General features: G+C 37.9%; 4 protein-coding genes across 5 annotated transcripts; 1 reads left to right on the top strand and 3 right to left on the bottom strand.

Annotated features, from left to right (window-relative positions):
• Positions 1–660: 660 nt before the first annotated feature.
• LOC137729234 (putative inactive histone-lysine N-methyltransferase SUVR2) lies at positions 661–6,679 on the bottom strand. 2 transcript variants are annotated; one of them, XM_088678627.1, is made up of 13 exons: positions 6,527–6,679; positions 6,167–6,206; positions 5,337–5,568; positions 5,186–5,230; positions 4,948–5,064; positions 4,443–4,860; positions 4,016–4,218; positions 2,994–3,812; positions 2,530–2,795; positions 2,340–2,406; positions 2,175–2,225; positions 1,224–1,320; positions 661–997 (listed from the first exon to the last, which is right to left on the bottom strand). In XM_088678627.1, the coding sequence occupies exons 3-13, from the start codon at positions 5,517–5,519 to the stop codon at positions 969–971; spliced, it is 2,295 nt and encodes a 764-aa protein (XP_088534753.1). In that variant the 5' UTR covers positions 5,520–5,568; positions 6,167–6,206; positions 6,527–6,679; the 3' UTR covers positions 661–968. The 2 variants fall into 2 exon arrangements, with proteins under 2 accessions (XP_088534753.1, XP_088534754.1); XM_088678628.1 differs by having other exon boundaries at positions 2,994–3,814; positions 4,060–4,218; positions 6,527–6,648.
• Positions 6,680–7,633: 954 nt separating this feature from the next.
• On the bottom strand, positions 7,634–10,498 carry LOC137727330 (homeobox-leucine zipper protein ROC1). Its single transcript, XM_068466196.2, is given in 8 exon segments — positions 7,634–7,982; positions 8,124–8,310; positions 8,424–8,623; positions 8,626–8,647; positions 8,739–8,867; positions 9,179–9,514; positions 9,665–9,736; positions 10,164–10,498. Coding segments are annotated over 7 exon segments (933 nt in total). The 5' UTR covers positions 9,668–9,736; positions 10,164–10,498; the 3' UTR covers positions 7,634–7,926.
• A 573-nt stretch (positions 10,499–11,071) lies between these two features.
• On the top strand, positions 11,072–13,295 carry LOC137729964 (plasmodesmata-located protein 1). The gene is made up of 2 exons (XM_068469016.2): positions 11,072–12,181; positions 12,833–13,295. Exons 1-2 carry the CDS (start codon positions 11,419–11,421, stop codon positions 12,970–12,972), a joined length of 903 nt encoding a protein of 300 aa, XP_068325117.2. The 5' UTR covers positions 11,072–11,418; the 3' UTR covers positions 12,973–13,295.
• A 4,449-nt stretch (positions 13,296–17,744) lies between these two features.
• Positions 17,745–18,405, bottom strand: LOC137729618 (mitochondrial import receptor subunit TOM9-2). Its single transcript, XM_068468597.2, has one exon. It carries the CDS (start codon positions 18,337–18,339, stop codon positions 18,031–18,033), a length of 309 nt encoding a protein of 102 aa, XP_068324698.1. The 5' UTR covers positions 18,340–18,405; the 3' UTR covers positions 17,745–18,030.
• Positions 18,406–18,887: the final 482 nt, after the last annotated feature.

Below are 18,887 nucleotides of genomic sequence, written 5' to 3'. Positions count from 1 at the left end.
CTAATTTTGCTCCTATATTTTCTGCCCATTTTGCAGATGTGGGTTTGCTCAGTCTCAAAAAGCATACGATACAGCAGTGAACGAGTTGTTCGACACAATGGACACGATCGAAGATCATTTAAGCTGTTGGAGATACTTGTGTGGAGATGAACTCACACATGCAAATGTTTGCTTGTTCACCACGTTAACCCAATTCGATCTCGTCTACAACATTTAAGCTGTTGGAGATACTTGTGTGGAGATGAACTCACACATGCAAATGTTTGCTTGTTCACCACGTTAACCCAATTCGATCTCGTCTACAATGTGTTGTTCAGATGCACAAAGAAGAAGCTGCTCGAGTATCCCAACCTTCATGCATATATGCATGAGATTTATCAGGTACTGAAGAGAGATTGGTGTTTTACAGATTCCGGAGGTTGCGGAAACTTGCAATTTTACAGCTATTATGGAAGGGTACTACAAAACCCTTTTTCCGCTAAATCCCGGCAGCATTCAACCCGTCATGCCTGCCGGGTCCGAGCATGAAGTCCTCCTGAGACCTCAAAACAGGGATTCGCTGTCACTTCTAGACAGAAGTGCGACGGCGCTCTATGTTTCTTAAGCTATACAAGTCTGTTCAGATGTGTATTTTGTATTCACACAAAGCAAAGCAAAACAGAACCAAGAAAAACGCATTATATAGCATCGCCGAATCAGCAGCCATATAGAACTACAGTTATTTAAGCAGTACCACTAGCCTCTGCAAACACAGCACGCAGGCAGCGTCTGACCCAAAATGTACCATCAAATCATCAATGGAATAAAGGCACCAAATTGGCCATATCTGTGTAAAACCCTGTACAAAAAAACATCCAAAAGATCTATCCTCGGCTTGATTTTGCACCTATCCTTTATGTTCGACCAAAGACAACAACCATCAACACGCTGATCCCTGACACAAAGTACTTAACGAACATTCCCGGTGTTCACCTTGCAATTGATCCAGATCTAGATCCTGTTGCATGTAGAAGTGAAAATGAAGGTTAGCATCAGAAGCAACATGTGATTAGAAGAACAATCAAAGAGTGCCCCAATGACTAATAAACCAGATGATGCTTTCAACTCGGACTAATACACATCAAACATGTACACAGATAAGCCAGGCAAGAAAATGATCGTCACCAACAAACAAGGGATGTGCAAATATTGGTGCACGGGACACAAATGGAAAATACACTTACTATTTGAACGTTTCATTTTCCTGCAGAATTTGCTGCCACATTGGCACTGGAACACCTTCACAGGATGATCATGGTCGTCGAAGTCAATCCCATAATCCTGCAAAAACATCCCGAATAGTGCAGTTAAGAGGGGCACATAAATCCAAAGAGTCATGTATACATATTATATCCATATCCAGAGCCCTATCACCAAAATTATACAATAACATCACATAATGCAGTCTAAGTAGGAAATTGATCAGCATGAATTAAGGTATCACTTTGTGCTTGAACATTTTTAAAGGATGAAGTTAAGTGTTGTGTTCGGGATAAGCGCAAGTCAGCATACCATATTCAGATATATCTATCTGTTGTGCGGTGATAGGTTCAAAGTAGGTACTCGCACATCAGGCATGTTTAACTAAACCATATCAATCAACCGTTCCCGTTTATGCATTTTTAATTTAATGAGAATGAGGCCTTTCACAGTCAATAGTTAAACAGTTCTGCCGAAAATCAATTAACCGTACAACTTCTAAGAACTAGAGCAGTCAATTGAACTAAAAAGTAGTAATGAAGATCACTTGTAGATATAGCATTGTACGTACATATTCCCATAACCAATCAAGCACCATTACCAAAATTAGTTATGAAACTAAAATCAGAAAAATACTTATACAACTCATCAATTTGGTGAAATTAAAATGAAAACATTTGATTAAAATGGAATTACAGTAGGCTTATGTTGACAAAAGATCGTAGTAAGACTTCGCTGAATAAATACAAGACTAAACCTAGAAATAAGCTTCCTAAGCCTCCAAAGATTCTCAGCATTTTAACTTGCCACATGATTAAAAATAAAAAATAAAAAATAAATAAAACTCTTCAATTGATGATTAATCCAAGTGTTTAAAATGATTCATAAAAAATTCGTTCAAATTATGCTACAACTTAAAAGATAAAATTTCTTACCCAGGTTAGCTCTTCCAAGGCATCTACTTTTCTTGTTGTGAAAAAGGCAAGCTGCACAAGACGACATAACAATATTTATACCTGGTACCTTGAAGAATTATGTCTGAAATCATCAACAAAGTAGCTGGCTATAACTACACAAATGAAGGATCAAAGGTTCCATACATGATAGTAGCAATGATCTGGGGTCTCCACTTCAACTGGGATTTCAACCAAGTTTGCATCCAGACATCTAGCATAATATGCAAAATAGATACCACAGTAGTAAATATCTTAGTAAAAGGAGCATAACGTATCATATGAATGGAAGACATGACTAAACTGAGAGTACAGACAAACAATGAAGTGCCATTACCTGTGATTAATAAACCTAGCAACATTTCCATAGTTTGTAGCATCCAAACAGAGAGCTTCTTTATCCCTCAAATCTGCTTTGGAAGCCCAATTTGCATCCAGTCGCACTGGATAGGGACGTTTGCCACTTCTGGAGCTTTTAATGTTCCTCTCATGTAACTCTTTGCTGGTTAAAACTTCTCCAACATACTCACACACAAAGGCACCTTTTGGCAGGTCCTCCAAGGTTCGGAGACCCCATCCTTTTCCTTCAGAAGTGAAAAACACCTGGAATACAGCACAAATCAAACAAAGTGTTCCGACAAAAAGTATTCTACAAGAAAATTTTGTATTGACATTTATCTTTGAGAATATAACTACTAATACTCATGAACAATTTATCCACAAGATTTACATCAGTAAGAAAAACAAGTACCCCACTCCAACTAACATTAAACAAAAAGATCGCTTTGAACAGATTCCAACCTGCAATTTGCAATTTAAGCCTCTCTGGACCACTCGATTTCCACACTGTCTATGGCAGCCACACTTACTCCAGCATTCTTTAATAAATTGCCTCCTTAAGTGGCCCTTGCATGGTTCTAAACAATCATCATTCTTAACTCTTTCAAGTGGGCAGCTTTTACAATAGAAAGGACGGTGCTGTTGAGGGTTGCGAATCATAGAGATACACTCTTCCAGGAAATCATCCTTTAGAAGGCCTTCTTGCGTGTAAGCAAAATCCCCCTCAGTCTGAGATGCACAAGCACAAGGTACAGACGCCGATAGGCAATCACCAAAGCAAGTTGGGCAGCAATTTGCATCCCCAATACCAGAAAGACGGAGGTTAATAGCAGCATCTTGGAAAACAAGGCTTCGGGAGATATAGAAGAAGGATGGTGGATATTCATTGTTTTTTTCATTTACCCATGGTATTTTGACTCTTTCTTCCCCTTTGGTTATGTCATCAATGTCATGATAACTCCCTGAATCATCAGGAGGTAGATCACAATGTTGTACAACAACCAGACCACGAGAGTCTTCCAGTTCACCTTCCTTATCAACCTCAGCAAAACCATTAGAATCAGCCCTCTCACCTGCTTGTCTGCATTCACCAACACCATTCAGAGACAAGGGTAGTCTGGGAATTTCAGGAGCAGTAACAGCAGTAGGGCATTCAATACCAACAGGCCCATTCAAAGAACTTGGCTGCATGCATAATGTTTCCTTAGTTCCATGCACAGAATCCCGAGCAGTAGTTTTTTTCAATGCATCAAGATTTGGTGATGCACTTATAGATCCATCCTGCGATTCACCATTGGAATTAGTTCCCAGTTCCAAGAAGCTCTCACACATATGCCCCAACAGATTCTTTAGAGAAAAGTAGGGGTCAATGATTTTGTATGAATGCAGATATTTTTCCTCCGTCAATTTTATGACGGCATCTAGATTAGGCATATGAAAATCTGGTCGTCTAATAGCTGAATTGCAATGAATGAAAGCTTTACCTCTCCTAAGGGTGAAGACACAACTTCTAAATTAGAAGATTCCTCTTCTAAGGTTGCAAGTTCAAAGTTCGTATTCCTCTCATTAGATGAAGATACAATATCATTTCTTGTACTTTCTCTCTCCTGGGATGCCACAGGTTCTTGATCATTTTGTTCCCCAGTTGCACCATTTTGGAGTGGGGGTTTTTCTTTACTCGAGGGATCTGCAAAAGAACAAAACAAAAAATATTGTACAAGAAGATTATTGAAGTTTTATGCCGGTGTTATAATACCCAAAAAAGTTTGTTCTACTATGTATTATTTTTTATGTTAATTTGGCAGTCAGATATATTTAATTCATGGTTAGAGTAGTTTATTTTCGTTCCTGGTTCCAACTATCCATCAGGTGAGATATCAATGATGGCATACTATAAGGTGAAAAAAGTACCTGGAAGGATGACTGCTATAGGAACCTCATCTTGTGCCATGTCATCAGTGAAGGGCTCATCTTTAGGCTTCATTAATTGATGATTGTCAACCCTATGTTTCGGCAAAAGAACGATGCCTGACTCAGTAATTCGCTTTCCATGCTGTGGCACGGGATTAGACACAACAGGTTGCTTGCCCTTATGTTTGTTACTAAGGTGGGGTGAAACTGGTTGATGCAATTCAGCCCTTGAGTCAGGTGACCGTGTAAGTAACTCATCTTTCTCCACTTTTGGCCTTATCAATAAAGGCCCACCCAACAGAGGGTTGCAGGTACTTGGGGATGGTGAAAGTTGACCCCCATGGGTTTTTCGCAACCTTTTCAGGGGACGTTCAGGTTGATGAGGCAGTGGCAATTCTTCCCCAATATTATCCTCCGGCTAGATAATAGACCACAAGGCAAGTTAGCAGATACAGGTAAACGGTTGAGAATGTGAGACACAAGCAAGGGAGCCAAGTGTACATACATCAGTATTTGTAGATTTCTTCTTCTGTGATGAACCCTCATCACCACTTGAATGTATCCTTTTCGAGGGACGAGCAGGTTCACGACGCAGCTGAGGCTCTTCTTCCATATCTTCCTCCTGATAGGTAACAGGCCATAATATGTCAGGATTGTAATCATAGATATGTCAGAAACTATAGCCACAAGGATAAGAAAAACAAGAAATAAAGTGACAGAACCAGGTATCTTCAATTACATACATCATAGTTCTTGCTTTTCTTCTTCTCCTTCTTCTCTTCCACCCCCTAACAGAATAAATAAAAATCAAACAGACATAAGTAAGGGGAGAGAGAGAGAGAGAGAGAATGGCAGTGGAATACAGAATGCCTGACAAAAGGGAAAGAAATACACCTGAGTATCCTCCGCATCAAATATAGCATCTACAAGAACTCTATAATTCTCTTCTTCAATCAGTTCCCAGTTTTTGTCAAATAATCTCAAGAGATTTTTCAAAACTGGTTTGACCTGTTTTTCATTAATACCAAGCTCTGCCATTGCTTTAAAGGCTGCGTTCACCCTTGGATTTGGCGCCATCACTATCCGCTCACACTTATTTCGACGAGCTGCCCAATGCAAAATGTACCTACATTTTCTAACATTTCTGAGAAAAATGCCCAAATAGGAGTTGAAAGAAACAGATACGCAAGTTCATTACACAATCAAAAGGCTACCACCATCAAACCCTTCACCCTTGTAACTAAAATACAATCGATGTAAGAGTATCAGAGGTTTCACAATATCACTCAACAGTCGGATGTTCCAATATCCTTAAAGCTACACAAACAACAGTTGTTAAAATCCTAACGAAAGATAACAGATTTAACTGATAATTTCCTAGTTGAATATATGCAAATTTCATTTTTACTTCCCAGCCTGCCCAGCATAAACTAAACAGCCCCTTTTCAGATTTCAAAAATAATAGCATGTCTATAATAGAAAATAATCAGAGCAAGACGATATGAAACCGAATCATAAATATACATCAATCAGAAGTTCCAAACGACTAACATTAGTTCAGATATATTATATGAACACAGAAACCTCTCTCTCCTCTCTCCTTTATCCTCTATCCTCCTCTCTCTCACACACAGGGAAGAGAGAGAGAGAGAGAGCTCCCAAAAACAAAACTTGAACCAACAAAATCTACATGCATGCAAAAAAAGCACTAACAACAAGCTTACCAAGAAAACCTCTTTGGAGCTTGATTCAGGCTACCAACACCTGAAAACAACCCAAAAACAAGGGTAAGAAACCACAAGATATTTTCTTTCACCTACATTTTCTCAATAACCAAACAAAATTTCCAGAATATATTCTCAAAACCTAAAACAAAAACAACCCCAAACCAATGTACCCAGAAATTCATGGAAATGAAAACCAAGAACCCAGAACTTGAAAACGGTTCCCAAACGCACTGTAAAGAAGAGGAAAAACATTTCGAAAAACCCCAAAAAAAAAACGCAAAATTGGAAAACGGAGAGGTCCGAGGACCGAAATTGTTTTCGAAAAACAAAAATTTGAAATATGGGTAGCGAGCTTACCAGCATTTTTTGAAGAAATTGGGAGGAGTGAGAGTGTGAGAGTGTTTAGAATTAGGGTTTAACAAATTTGATCCGTTTTACCCCCCTATTTACTTGGGTTGCTCTCAACGGATGTGTAACTGTGAGAACATTTGTCATGTCCTGGGGGCGAGTACGCTAACGTCTGAGATATTTAATTGAGAATTTATATAGTGACTTAGCTTGTTGCAACTCTTTCTTAGATGGTTGATTCACACATAACAAGAAGTTAAACTTTTAATTAATTGGTAACTAAATCAAATATTTTATCCCTATTAGAAAGAATACCTTTCTAAATGGGAGTTTTGTTGATGATTGCATTAGTATGATTACAATTTCATTTACATTCTTACGAAGAGGTGCAAAAGAACGTGTAAAGTCTTTTTTAAATGGCCACTAAATTTGTGTGCTATATAGTCGTTTTAATCTTTTAAGTTAACTATGATCCCCAATTTATAATGCAATTTTCCGCCTTCATTACATTAAGAAATGCAATTAAAGGAAATATATGTCAGTCCGTTTTTTCTAATTGAAAATATGTTCATTTTATCAACAAACCAAGGTTGTGTTACTGCCCTCTTTACAGTCGAGTTTGAATCTCATTTTATTCAGATTGCAGTACTTTAGAAAATATCATCTTATTACACACTGTTCTAAAAAGTGACTTAGGCGCTAAGTGGAAGCCGGCACCTCAATTGAGGCTTAGGCGTTTAGAAAATCGGTGAAGCCTCTAAATGGCAATTAGGTGGTTTAGGCGGGCTCTAGGAGGTCAATTGTTTTATTTTTTACTTTTTTAGGTTAAGGGTTGGACGATAATTTTCTTATAACATAACTATGGACTTTCCTTCTTGTAAAGTAACTCTAAACGCACGTGTCATTTTATGTATTCAATATATTGTAGCTACTTATTTGTATGTTTTTATTTTTTTTTATAAGTTAACTTAATTAAAATTTAAAAACCCGCATAGAACCCACCTAAGTTCCTTAGCGCTAGACTCTTACCCACCGCTCAACTAGCGCCTAGCGCTTTTAAAAACCTTGATCAGGCATAACAATAACTCCAACAAAAGAAAACAACAATTATAAGGGTCTATAGTTTAGTGATCACTCTTGCAAAGCAACTAGGAAGCAACTATTGCTTGAGAAGCTATATTTGTTCTACCACCACTGTAGCTTCAAAACTTAAAAACCACAAACGGGAAAGTTTCCCTACAACTAAATTCAAATCATGATGTAAAAATTAGGGTTTAATTAGGATGAAAATCCATAACTAGGGCTGGGTACGGTTCATTCCAGTCTGCGTTTTGGTCGGAACCTCGCATCCAACCAGCCATGTATCATGCACTTTCACTGCAGAATATATGAACAGCTTCATTCCAAAATCAGTCAATTTTTATTAAGGTTTCTATTGACAGTTCATTCTTCTCCCCTTGAGTCACTGCAGAAAGATAAGAAGAAAATAATTCATAAGAACCAAAATTGCATTTCAAATTCTAAAAATAACACACAAAATTGCATTTGTGGCCAAATAGTAATGCCATGCTTAGACATTAAACCTGAGATTAAGAAAATCTATTACCTTGATCAGATATATATGAAATTTTAGGGTTGGCACATCTTCTTCTGTGATTTGATGACAAAATATTAACCCAGTGCTTTGCGTCAAATGCTAGGTTTGAATTCATTGTTCCTGACTGCATATCATCGTCGTCCACATCATCATCAACTTTGCAATCTTTCACTTCCATATTTTCAATCCATATAACCTGCATTGCATGAACACAGAGAAATTGTCATAACCCTATCCTCTTATATATCACCTTACATATGTGGAAAAATAATTAGATTGAGATCTTGTTGCAGTTGATTTAGTGCTAACCTCGGATAAATTTTCATACGTCCTGAGGCGCTTGACAATGACCCCAGATGGCCTCCGAAGACAGTTCACTTTCGATGCAGCAGAATCAAGTGAATGCTGCTGAAAATAATCAGTTGATAGATCAACTACAGCCCATGTATCTTCCATGACGCTCCGTACAAATCTGACAAAACGGTATTTTTGTTTTTGCACAAATGGTTAGGCAAGTGAAATTCAGCATTGACCTGCATAATTTAAATTCTTGCATTAGATTAGCACATTCAACCTATATGGAAGGAACAGGCATGTTTTTGGCCGAGGGAACAGGTTAATTACAATTGTCATATCGATATGGTTGCCAGATTCTTGTCCTCTGTGCATTGCCGATAGACGTCCAACAACACCAGTTGGGTCTTGTCCACATCCTCGATGAACAATGTGGGAAAAGGTTGAAGCCCATTTGTCCTGAAAAAAAAAGAGGGGCAAACAACATAAGCAACACACACACACACACACACACACACACACACACACACACATATGGATTAATGGAGGTGATGAAAAAGGGACCAAAGATTTTGTACTTAGATGGATTATTAGTTCCCGTTTGGGAATACTTCTCATAAGTGCTTTTGTGCGTAACATCAGAAAGTGCTTCTATGACCTAGAAGCACATTTAAGTTTTCTTGCCAAACTTAGAAGAAAGCGTTTTAAGCCTTTTTAGAAGCAATCTCAAATAGGACTTTAATGACATGACAGGCTCAAGAAAATCTCACCACGTCAATCATAGTAGTTATCAAAAACCTAGGAGAAAGAGGAAGAATGACGCGCTCAACGGACGATTCTACTTTCATTCCGGGTGAAGGCGGAGTCTTGAACATTTGTTGTATATCCTCGATTGAACCGAGTGGTGGAAGGCCCATCTTCCAAGCTTTTGCGTTGATAGCCAATGTCATAACCTCTCTGTAAGCTGCAAGGCAGATGTTATTTGCCTCCTGTAGTTGTAGGAACCCATTATCAGATTTCTCATCGATATCTTCATCGGAAGAAGACTCATCCAGATCCGAGGAGATGACTAAATAGGGTTGTCCTTGAGCATCACAGCTATATTTCTGTGAAATAACAGGCCATCATACAACAAAACATAACATATTAACAGGAAATTTAGGGTTTCGCCAAATATCAATCAACACTTGAGGGTCCAAAGTTACTAAATCTTTCAACTTCTAGATAAATACAGAAGCAATTGAGAGTTGTCATACCATATTTTGTATCTTGGATTGAAGGGAAGGCGTCAAGCCACCAAAAACAAAAAAAACCAACAGGTTCTGCAACTAGAGGGCAAAAAAATCAAGTAAACGTCAACATCTTCACCAACAAGTTACCATTAACAAACAACAACATTCGGGTTCTAGCAACAAACAACAACATTCGGGTTCTAGTACCAAAAACAAACATCAATCGTTGGAAGAAAGGAAAAAAAATTCAAAGAATTCATGGGGCACAAACACAAAAGGATATAAAAACCCTAGTCTAAATGATCAAATCATATGCAAACATATAACTTACTCAGAAACTTGTTCTGACCAAAGCCATTAGGGTTAGCCCAAGCAGCGAGAAAGAACAAGGTATTGAGTTAAGATTAAGACTAGGGTTCAATTGCCGCCAATGTAATTTGAAAAAAAAAAAAAACTGCTTCTGATAATCAACAATCAAATCTTCATTGACAAATAGTAACACAGTATGCTCGGAAACCAGTACCTCTAGCGACTTGTTGAACTTGATGTAAAATTTGAGAGGAGAAAGTAGAGAGAGTGGTAAGTTTGTGCTTCTTGGTTTCTTGTGTTGGGTTAGTTTTCAACCTCGAGCTTTTGGGTTCTCCTTGAACACCTCTTCTTTCTTCAAGTCGTGCTTATATATAGGTTTTGGGAGAAGGGATCGCACGTGAGAACCATGTGAACTGATGTGTTTTTTTTTTTTTCTTTAGGGTCAACTTTATTTCGGAAAAAGTCCAAGATGGAAAATTTTATTTTTCGACCGATGAAGAGCAAAATGGTAAGTTGGGATTTTAAAAGAGAAAGTATAACTTACCATGGCGGACATAACAAGAAAAGGAAAAATATATAAATTTGAAGGAAGGTTGAGATGAAGGTCAATGCTTAGAAGTTTATAACTCAATCAAATAGTTTAGATAGGTTTAAAAATCTAAACTTTCTTTAGTTATAAATTGCATCATGCTTGATAATTAGTTATCGAAATTGTCATCCGTACATCATCTAATCAAACTTGAGACATACAAATAAAAAAATATCATTATATTATAGTGCTAGTAACACCGTCTCTTGTTAACTACTAGCCTAATTATGGAACCAAAACGAACTATTTGGCAAGTGACTCACAACTAAAAGAGAAAGACACAAATACCCACTAAAACGTTAGATATAGTTTTAAGCATATAAGAGGGACGAGAAGAGACAATCTGCATGAGCAAGGAATTATTAAGAGCTAAGGTTACCATCTTAACCAAATGAAGTTCATGACAAGACGTCTATTATACTTACAAGAGGTCTGAACATGATTAAGACCGGTAAAAAACAAGAAAAGCATGCCTAAATAAGTTTACTCTCACTCCATGAGTACTAACGAGATATCAAACTTTGGTCAAAAATAAGGTACGCAACATTTTAAACTCTACTCTTACCGAATAGCTAATCTTCTCTACTCTTTCGTTATTTAGAAATTAAAAAAATATTGTTTAAAGGAGCATATATAACTTTTGTTCTCCAAAGAGTAACAAAAGCTCGCAAGGCTACAGAACACACAACCGGCCCGAAAAGTCCAAAAACCCAACGAAAAACACATCCAGGGACTCTTTATAGCAAAAAACCAAGCTCCTTACTTGTTTTCAACTAAACCCAATTATCCAGAAATCGCCGAAAGCTCCCCTCCAAAAAACTCCAAACCCCTTCTTAAACCTTCCAAGGTGTGATCAAATTTCAAACCCCACATCCCAAAAATGGTTTTTCCCACTTCCAATCCCTCTCCTTCCATTTTCTCTGCTCTGTTTTTCTTCACCCTCCTCGCCTCCTTTCCATTTTCCACCATTTCTGCTGATCTCACAAACTTGATCTACAAAGGCTGTGCAAACCAAAACTTCCAAGATCCAAATGGAACTTACAAAAAAAACCTCAAATCTTTGTTCGATTCTCTGGTCTCCCAATCGTCGCAAAAGACTTACTTTTCCACCACCTTTGGCGACGGCCAAACCGCAATCGTGGGGACGTACCAATGCAGGGGAGACCTCAGCACATCCGATTGCAACCTCTGCGTGAAAAATATTCCAGCTTTGGCCAATAAACTATGTGGGGAGGTAGTAGCAGCCAGAGTTCAGCTGGGTGGGTGTTACCTGAGGTATGAGGTTGCTGGGTTTCAACAGGTTCCAGGGACACAGTTTTTGTTTAAAATTTGTGGGAAAAATCAGGCAAGTGGGGTGAGTGCTGGGTTTGCAGACAAGAGGGACAAGGCCTTTGGGATGGTGGAAAATGGGGTGAAAAATGGGAGTGCTGGGTTTTATACTGGGACTTATCAGTCTGTGTATATTTTGGGGCAGTGTGAGGGGAATTTGGGAAGTGGGGATTGTGGTGATTGTGTGAAAATTGCTGATCAGAGGGCTAAAAGTTACTGCAACGGTTCATTTTCTGGGCAGATTTATCTTCAGAAGTGCTATATCAGCTACAACTTTTACCCCAATGGTGTGACAAGCATAACGTCTTCATCAGGTAAAGTCTGAGACCAAAAAAAATCTTTTTCTTTTCTTTGAAGTATAAATTTTGAGAAATGATTTCCGCACTACTCATTTTTTGTAATGTTTTTTTTATTTTCTTCTAATCATCGAATTGAACAAATTAAAAAGACTGAAAACAAACAAATAAATGCCGGAAGTAAAAGCGGGGTGTGAAAAATTGAAGGTCACTGTCCTTTGAATTTTTCTTTGTCATTCTCTAGAAGGGTTATACTTTAGGACCTTTGATTTATATGTTGGAGTATTGAATTCCAAGTTGTCTTTGGCCGGACGCACTTTGATTTTTATAGGTGGGGTTTTTCTTAATTTAATTTTTTGGGTGATGCAAGTCAAAATTTGATGTGGGATTTCTTTGAATTATTTAATTTCTGTTGGGATGATAATGCATCGGTATGACGATGGATGAGAGCGAGACACAGAGAGACGGTTGTATGGTGTTTTAGACTTGTTTCTGAAGTTTCCTTCTATTGTGAGTAACGCCATCACTTTCCTTTTTTTTTTCTTTTTCTTTTTTGACATTTAGGGTCTGTTTCGATGTGCGTTTGATAGAATGGCTTTTAGTAAAAATGCTTACGAGTAAAAGTGTTTTAAAACGAATGATGTGCTTGATTGGTGTATGAACTTGCAGGGTCTAAGCACCATACACAGAGGACAGTGGCAATTGCAGTGGGAGGGTTGGCAGCTTTTGGGTTTCTAGTTGTTTGTTTGATGTTTGTTAAGCAACTCATGAAGAAGAAACATGGTGGGAAGCATGGAGATTACTATTGAAGATTGAATTAGTGCTTTTCAATTAAGACAAGTATTTTAATATTAGGGTAGTGTTATCCACACACTCATTTTTACTTGTCATGCACTCTTTCAATTTCCGACTGTCGGAACGAATGAATTGAAGAAGATTAATGACAAACAATTAACAAAGGCGTGTAATTATTTACTGCAAATTACTGAGGGTAAGAGATGGGTGGCCTTTGAGTTTTAGGGCTCATCAACTCTGCCGACATATGTTGGAAATTTTGTTTTATGTAAAAAATGGGCAGACGTATATATATATATGGATCCTCAAATCATTTTTGTTGCTTCCATGAAGATATGCTTTTTAGCTTTTGATTTCACTCTCCCTTATTTTGTTTGAATATTCACTTGCTTCAGCTTCAATCATTGTGATAAAGAAGTTGGCCTGGATCCACTTGATTCCTTTTCTATTTTGGCCATTTGCCTCTTATTGCTTAATGACATTTGAAGGCGAACATTGATTGACCCTTTACTTACAAATCACAACACATTTAAAAGTAAATTTATTAAAGGCTTTTTAGCATTGACATTGAGATTTGCATAACACATCATTTTGATTCCTGAAATTGAAAATAAAAAGAAATGATCCCCTGAGATTGTCCACCATCCATTATTTTGGTCATTCCGTTAAAAACTCCGTTAAGTGTCCCGGAGCTCTTGGCCGAAAGTTTGGGCAATTTTCAAAGTTCCGTAACTCAATCATTTCTTAACCAAATTTGACCCATAATATACCAAAATGAAGACAGAAAATTGTAGAACAAGATTATACCTATTTGGAAGCCCAATGGTTGCTGGAGATGGCCGGAAAATAGCCTGAAAGGTGACTGGTTCGCTAGAAAACTCACTAGAAACTGGGTAAACTTTAAACGTTCATAACTTCTTCAATGCTCAACAAAATCGAGTGATTCAAAATTGAAAATCATACTTCTCAATGATACGAAGAGAATGGTACCTTTCTCGACGGCTAATTCGTCATGGTTTGGCCCAAAAAGGGCTTGAAAGTGGCTAACTTGAGACCAATACAGCCACTTTCAAGCCGTTTTCCAGCCAAACCACGACGATTTAGCCATGAAGAAAGGTACCATTCTCTTTGTCTCGTCGAGAAGTATGATTTTCAATTTTGAATCACTCAATTTTGTTGAGTATTGAAGAAGTTATGAACGTTCAAACTTTACCCAGTTTCTTGTGAATTTTCCAGTTTTCCCTTTGACCAGTCACCTTTCAGGCTATTTTCCAGCTATCTTCAGCAACCATTGGGCTTCCAAATAGATATAATTTTATTCTACAATTTCCTATCTTCGTTTTAATATATTATGGGTCGAATTTGGTTAAGAAACGATTGAGTTACGAAGCTTTGAAAATTACCCAAACTTTCGGCTAAAAGCTTCGGCACACTTAAAGAAATTTTTAACGGAAGAACCAAAATAATGGATGGTTGACAATCTCAATGACTATGTCTATTGATTTTCAATCTCAGAGACCATTTTGGCTAAAAAAAACCTTTATTACAACACTCAAAAAGAAAGTTTACACTCACATATAAAACTCTGAGTAGTATGTAAAAGAGAAACAAGAAATGCTAACTCAAAAGTAGGACTCTCCATTAACTTTTTATCATCTCATGTTTTTTGCACAATGTTATAATGTTGACACAAAAATACATTAAACTGAGAGATGGTAGAAAATTCAATTTTTCGGAATTGTAGAAAAATCTTGAATGGGGATGTGGGAAGCATTTATTGTTCAATTTCCTTAAGGGAATTGTTATTAGCACTTCAAAAATCTCATTTAGCACTCAAATCTTTCTATAATTAGAAAGAAAAATACACTTGTGATGAGTGTAGAATGAGATTTTTGGAATGCTAATAGTAGTTCCATTTCCTTAATCAAGCATACTAAAACACATTGGGCATGATTAGGGGGTGTGCCCAGCTTTCACTAATAACTCTCTATAGGTTTTGCTTAAATGTTAATCTGGCTTTAATTAATCTCCAAATGATCTTTATATCTGCATTCTCCAATCCCTACTTAGCTGCCTTATCATCATGCAAAACTTGGGACCCACATAATATAACAAGTGCTAGTGTGCTACGTGCCCTTTTTCTTTATTTTCCAGTTAGCTATAGCTTTTATGCATTAATGCTGATTGTGAGAGCCAACATTTTCATGGATGGTGGATAGAGATCAATTCATCGCAATAATTTATTGTACATCGTATGGTTAATTTTCATTAGGTATTATTTGTGCTCAATTTTAAATAAAAAATTCAAAATGATTTCTGATCGCAGGATGACTGACGAACAACTAAAATGAACTAAAATTGATATCTAAGATCCTTACAAAAAAAATCCGAATGGGATCCTGTTTCCATGTTTATGGCAGTAAAGTAATTTTAGCTTGCATGCTTCGCTGGCAATTTGTGATTGGACGTTTGTTACTTCATAAATCATGTAGATAATTGAGTTAATAGCACAAATCACAAAAGATAGTTTAGACTTCTTAACTAAGTATGAAATGGGCCATATATAGCCCTTTTACCTTCTCGTCTCCTTGTTGGAATCAGAGCTATAAGTGAGTAATCAAGATCCTACAGTACGTGAGAATCAATGTTCTTAACAGATCGAACTTTATATGTTAAAACTTAAATTTGATTATGATAAATATTGATTAGCATTACGCGTAACTCTTGGAAGTTATGATCCGAATAAATGATTAAAGCACCATACACCGTGAAAATTTTACCGTGATGTGATCCAAATCGACTAATTGAATCAAATTATCGATTGTATCACCTAAAGAAGAACATTCACACAACTATAATGCTATTGTAACAGTTATCTTAAGCGAGTAACACATATACAAGTGTTGAATTTACTTAGAATATTGTCAGAGTCGTATCTTTAGTATCCAACAACATTGCGTAAAGCCATTTGAGATTTTCAATCTCAACCAACGTTTTTCTTATAATATTGAATTATTTGCGACTTGCGAGAGCCTCTCACGCCGGCCGGGCCAGCACTTATTCAACTTCGTGTACTCCACTCATCAGCTTCTTCAACTTCGTGCACTCCACTCATCACTTATACGTTCAACCGCAACCGACCCCTGACAAGAGAACTTCTACACTAGATCATCTGATTGAAAAAATAATTATCAATAAATCGTTGATGTATTCCCAAACGGAGAACACTTGAGGATTCATTTGATATGGATGACTGAATTGAAATTGATGTAGCCATTTTTAAAGCATGTTGAAAGAAGAAATAAAAAATTTGTAGACAACTTGCAAGTCCCCCCTCCTCCCTCTTTGATGGCAAGCGGAGATGGTGTCATGCGCGCTTCTCAACATGGTTACACAATTACTTGCTGGAGAATTGGAGGACGATATTTCCGCTCCAACACCAATCCTCCTCTAATCCCTTAAAATGAAATATCATTCTTCTCTACCTTCAAAATACCTAGAATTTAGCGTGTTATCCATTCCAATCCAATCCCCTATACCACATGAGTCCTCAGGACATAGTTCTACTACTCTCTAGCCATTAAGTTCCAGCTCTATCATTCCCACGAGTGGGCAGGCATAAAGATAAAGCTATACAACCAGTAAAACTGAATGTCGTTGGTCCAAGTTATAAATTCACAATCTTTATACCACTACCACACCATATCTCACCACATATCATTCTTTTCCAAACTGGAAAATCAAAACTACCTATAACGCGTACGCTAACCGATCACTTCTTATGACAACCATCATCATATCATCATTCAAAATGGCAAGCGTCGCCAGCTACAACAAATACGCACGGCAACCTTCGATCAAGGGTTTGAAACAAAAAAAGAAGAGGCGTGTACAATAAAATCTGTGCAAATAGCCAACATATCACCAATGGACTCGTATAAGGGTTAAAACACATACCGCAACGGTTATGACTAAAGGAGGGAATTCTACATACACAATGACACAACCTTCTGTGGTGCCTACAAAAGGGGATTGCCTTAGACCTTAACCAACTCCCCACGACCGCAATCTTTCTACATTATAAGCACTCAGTCTTCTGGAAAGTCAGAGAAGGAGATGGTGTGCATCAGTTTATGAAAGATCCAAACGCGGACAACTAACCCCAATTTTCACAACCGAGTAGGCAGCTATAAAGGAATATCTAAATCAAAAGTCCGTGCACTAATCACTTATCTGTATTGTACTGTGAAAGACACCCTAGATTTGTTGACCGTGCCAAGGCCAACAAAACACCCCTTAATGGAGCCAATTTAATGTTGAGTTTCCTTGAGTCTCATACCGTCAAATAACCTAAAATCGCAGTCCAAAAACATCTCTACATAAAGCGAGAAAGCTGGTAAATACTAATTAAGCCTCGTCCCCTATCCCACACATCTCCACCGAAAATTCCATCACTGAAACACTGTTAAAACAAGAAGCACCACCTCACCAAGTTGCTTGCCATATGAAAGTTTACACCAGAACACGAAACAAAAACCGTGATCTTTAGGCATAATGCTCATTGCTCAGGGAACAACAGAAGTTGAAGAAAACTCTTAAACTCCGCAAGCATGAAAACCGAACTTCACTGAGTTTCCCAACTCATTGCACATCGAAATTCTTTGAAAAAAGCCATAAATTAAACAAAGCAGAACACATGCCCATGTAAATCCACTTCATATATCATTGTTATCACCACCTGAACACTAAATCAAGCAGCACAAAATTTACTAATCCTGAAAACAAATTCAGCTCTAAAACTTTTAATTCTCAAATACGATTCATACAAACCGCCGGAAGTTTCAGTAATTCAATCTACTATCATTATCTCAAAATCAAAACACCAGAACTACAAATTATTGTAATCCCAAATCGAATTTCACTTAAACCCTAGGAAATTACGCAATCATCACAGAAAACCCCTCTCCCAAAAAAGATTCACCAATCTCGAACCCTAACGATACAGAATGGTGTAAAGAGAAGGGGGATGGTACCGATGTCTTAGCCCCGACCCGAACCGGACCCGGCTCGACTTACTTCTGGGGCTGCGCAGCCCCCAGGATGTTGGCCTGCTGGAGCTCGAGCTCGTTGAGCTGCTGCTCGCGGTCCATGGCGATGATCAACGGAACCACCAGTATGAGGAACGAGGTACCGGCGATCCAGGCGGCCTTGCCGGTGCTCTTCATGAGCTTCTTCGTGACAAATGCGGCGTCGTTTGCGGCTTGCTTTCCCCGAATGACAATTTCGGACTGCGCCAGCTTCGCGATCACACCGTCGTCTTCCTTCTTAGGGTTCCGCCGTTCGGGGAGGGAGATTCCGCCTTTTCGAGCTTGGGCCGCCATTAGAGATAGAGGGATGGAGAGAGTTGGATGTAGCGTCCGGTGTGGGAGACTGGGAGGCGTCGTGGTTAATGTGATCGACGATTTTACTTATGCCAACGACATGTCGTTGCTCTCTTTTGCTATTGACTTCAAGTTGCTTTTTGTTATTTGCCTAGAGATGCTTTTGAATTTGAAAAGTCAGTATTACCTTACATCCATAGTTTTAGGGTGAAATTCCTCGTTCTACTGTTAGGGTTGGTTTGTCACTTAATACTACGATCTTGTGGTATTATTTTTCATTTGTAAGTGGGAGATCTTAGGTTTGAATCTCGTAGATGACGAATTTGATACCAAATTAGGTTGCTCATTATGTGACTTAGCATAACTCCTTCTCGTCCTAATGTAAAAATATCAATGTACTTACAAAAAAAACTGTTAGGGTTGGTTTGAAAGTGCAAGTATAAAATGCTTTTACTCACTAGTGTTCTTTGTTCATAGCACTTCACAGTAGCAGTTTTATAAGAAATATTTGTCAAATGTCCATTTTGTTAAACTGAAATGTCTTTACT

The sequence above is a fragment of the Pyrus communis genome, chromosome 10 (assembly GCF_041283825.1).
Source record: "Pyrus communis isolate YQ-2024b chromosome 10, ASM4128382v1, whole genome shotgun sequence".
Classification (NCBI taxonomy): Eukaryota; Viridiplantae; Streptophyta; class Magnoliopsida; order Rosales; family Rosaceae; genus Pyrus; species Pyrus communis.
Note: the sequence above shows the minus strand (reverse complement) of the source record. Positions and strands in the feature narration are given on the sequence as shown.

Excerpts from the sequence above, each read along its gene's own strand:
- LOC137729234 (XM_088678627.1), bottom strand. The coding sequence starts at position 5,519 with ATGGCGCCAAATCCAAGGGTGAACGCAGCCTTTAAAGCAATGGCAGAG. Across the intron at positions 5,231-5,336 it reads TTGATGCGGAGGATACTCAG|GGGGTGGAAGAGAAGAAGGA; the intron begins GTGTATTTCTTT and ends TTATTCTGTTAG. Across the intron at positions 2,407-2,529 it reads GCTAGGTTTATTAATCACAG|ATGTCTGGATGCAAACTTGG; the intron begins GTAATGGCACTT and ends ATATTATGCTAG.
- LOC137729964 (XM_068469016.2), top strand. The coding sequence starts at position 11,419 with ATGGTTTTTCCCACTTCCAATCCCTCTCCTTCCATTTTCTCTGCTCTG. Across the intron at positions 12,182-12,832 it reads AAGCATAACGTCTTCATCAG|GGTCTAAGCACCATACACAG; the intron begins GTAAAGTCTGAG and ends ATGAACTTGCAG.
- LOC137729618 (XM_068468597.2), bottom strand. The coding sequence starts at position 18,339 with ATGGCGGCCCAAGCTCGAAAAGGCGGAATCTCCCTCCCCGAACGGCGG.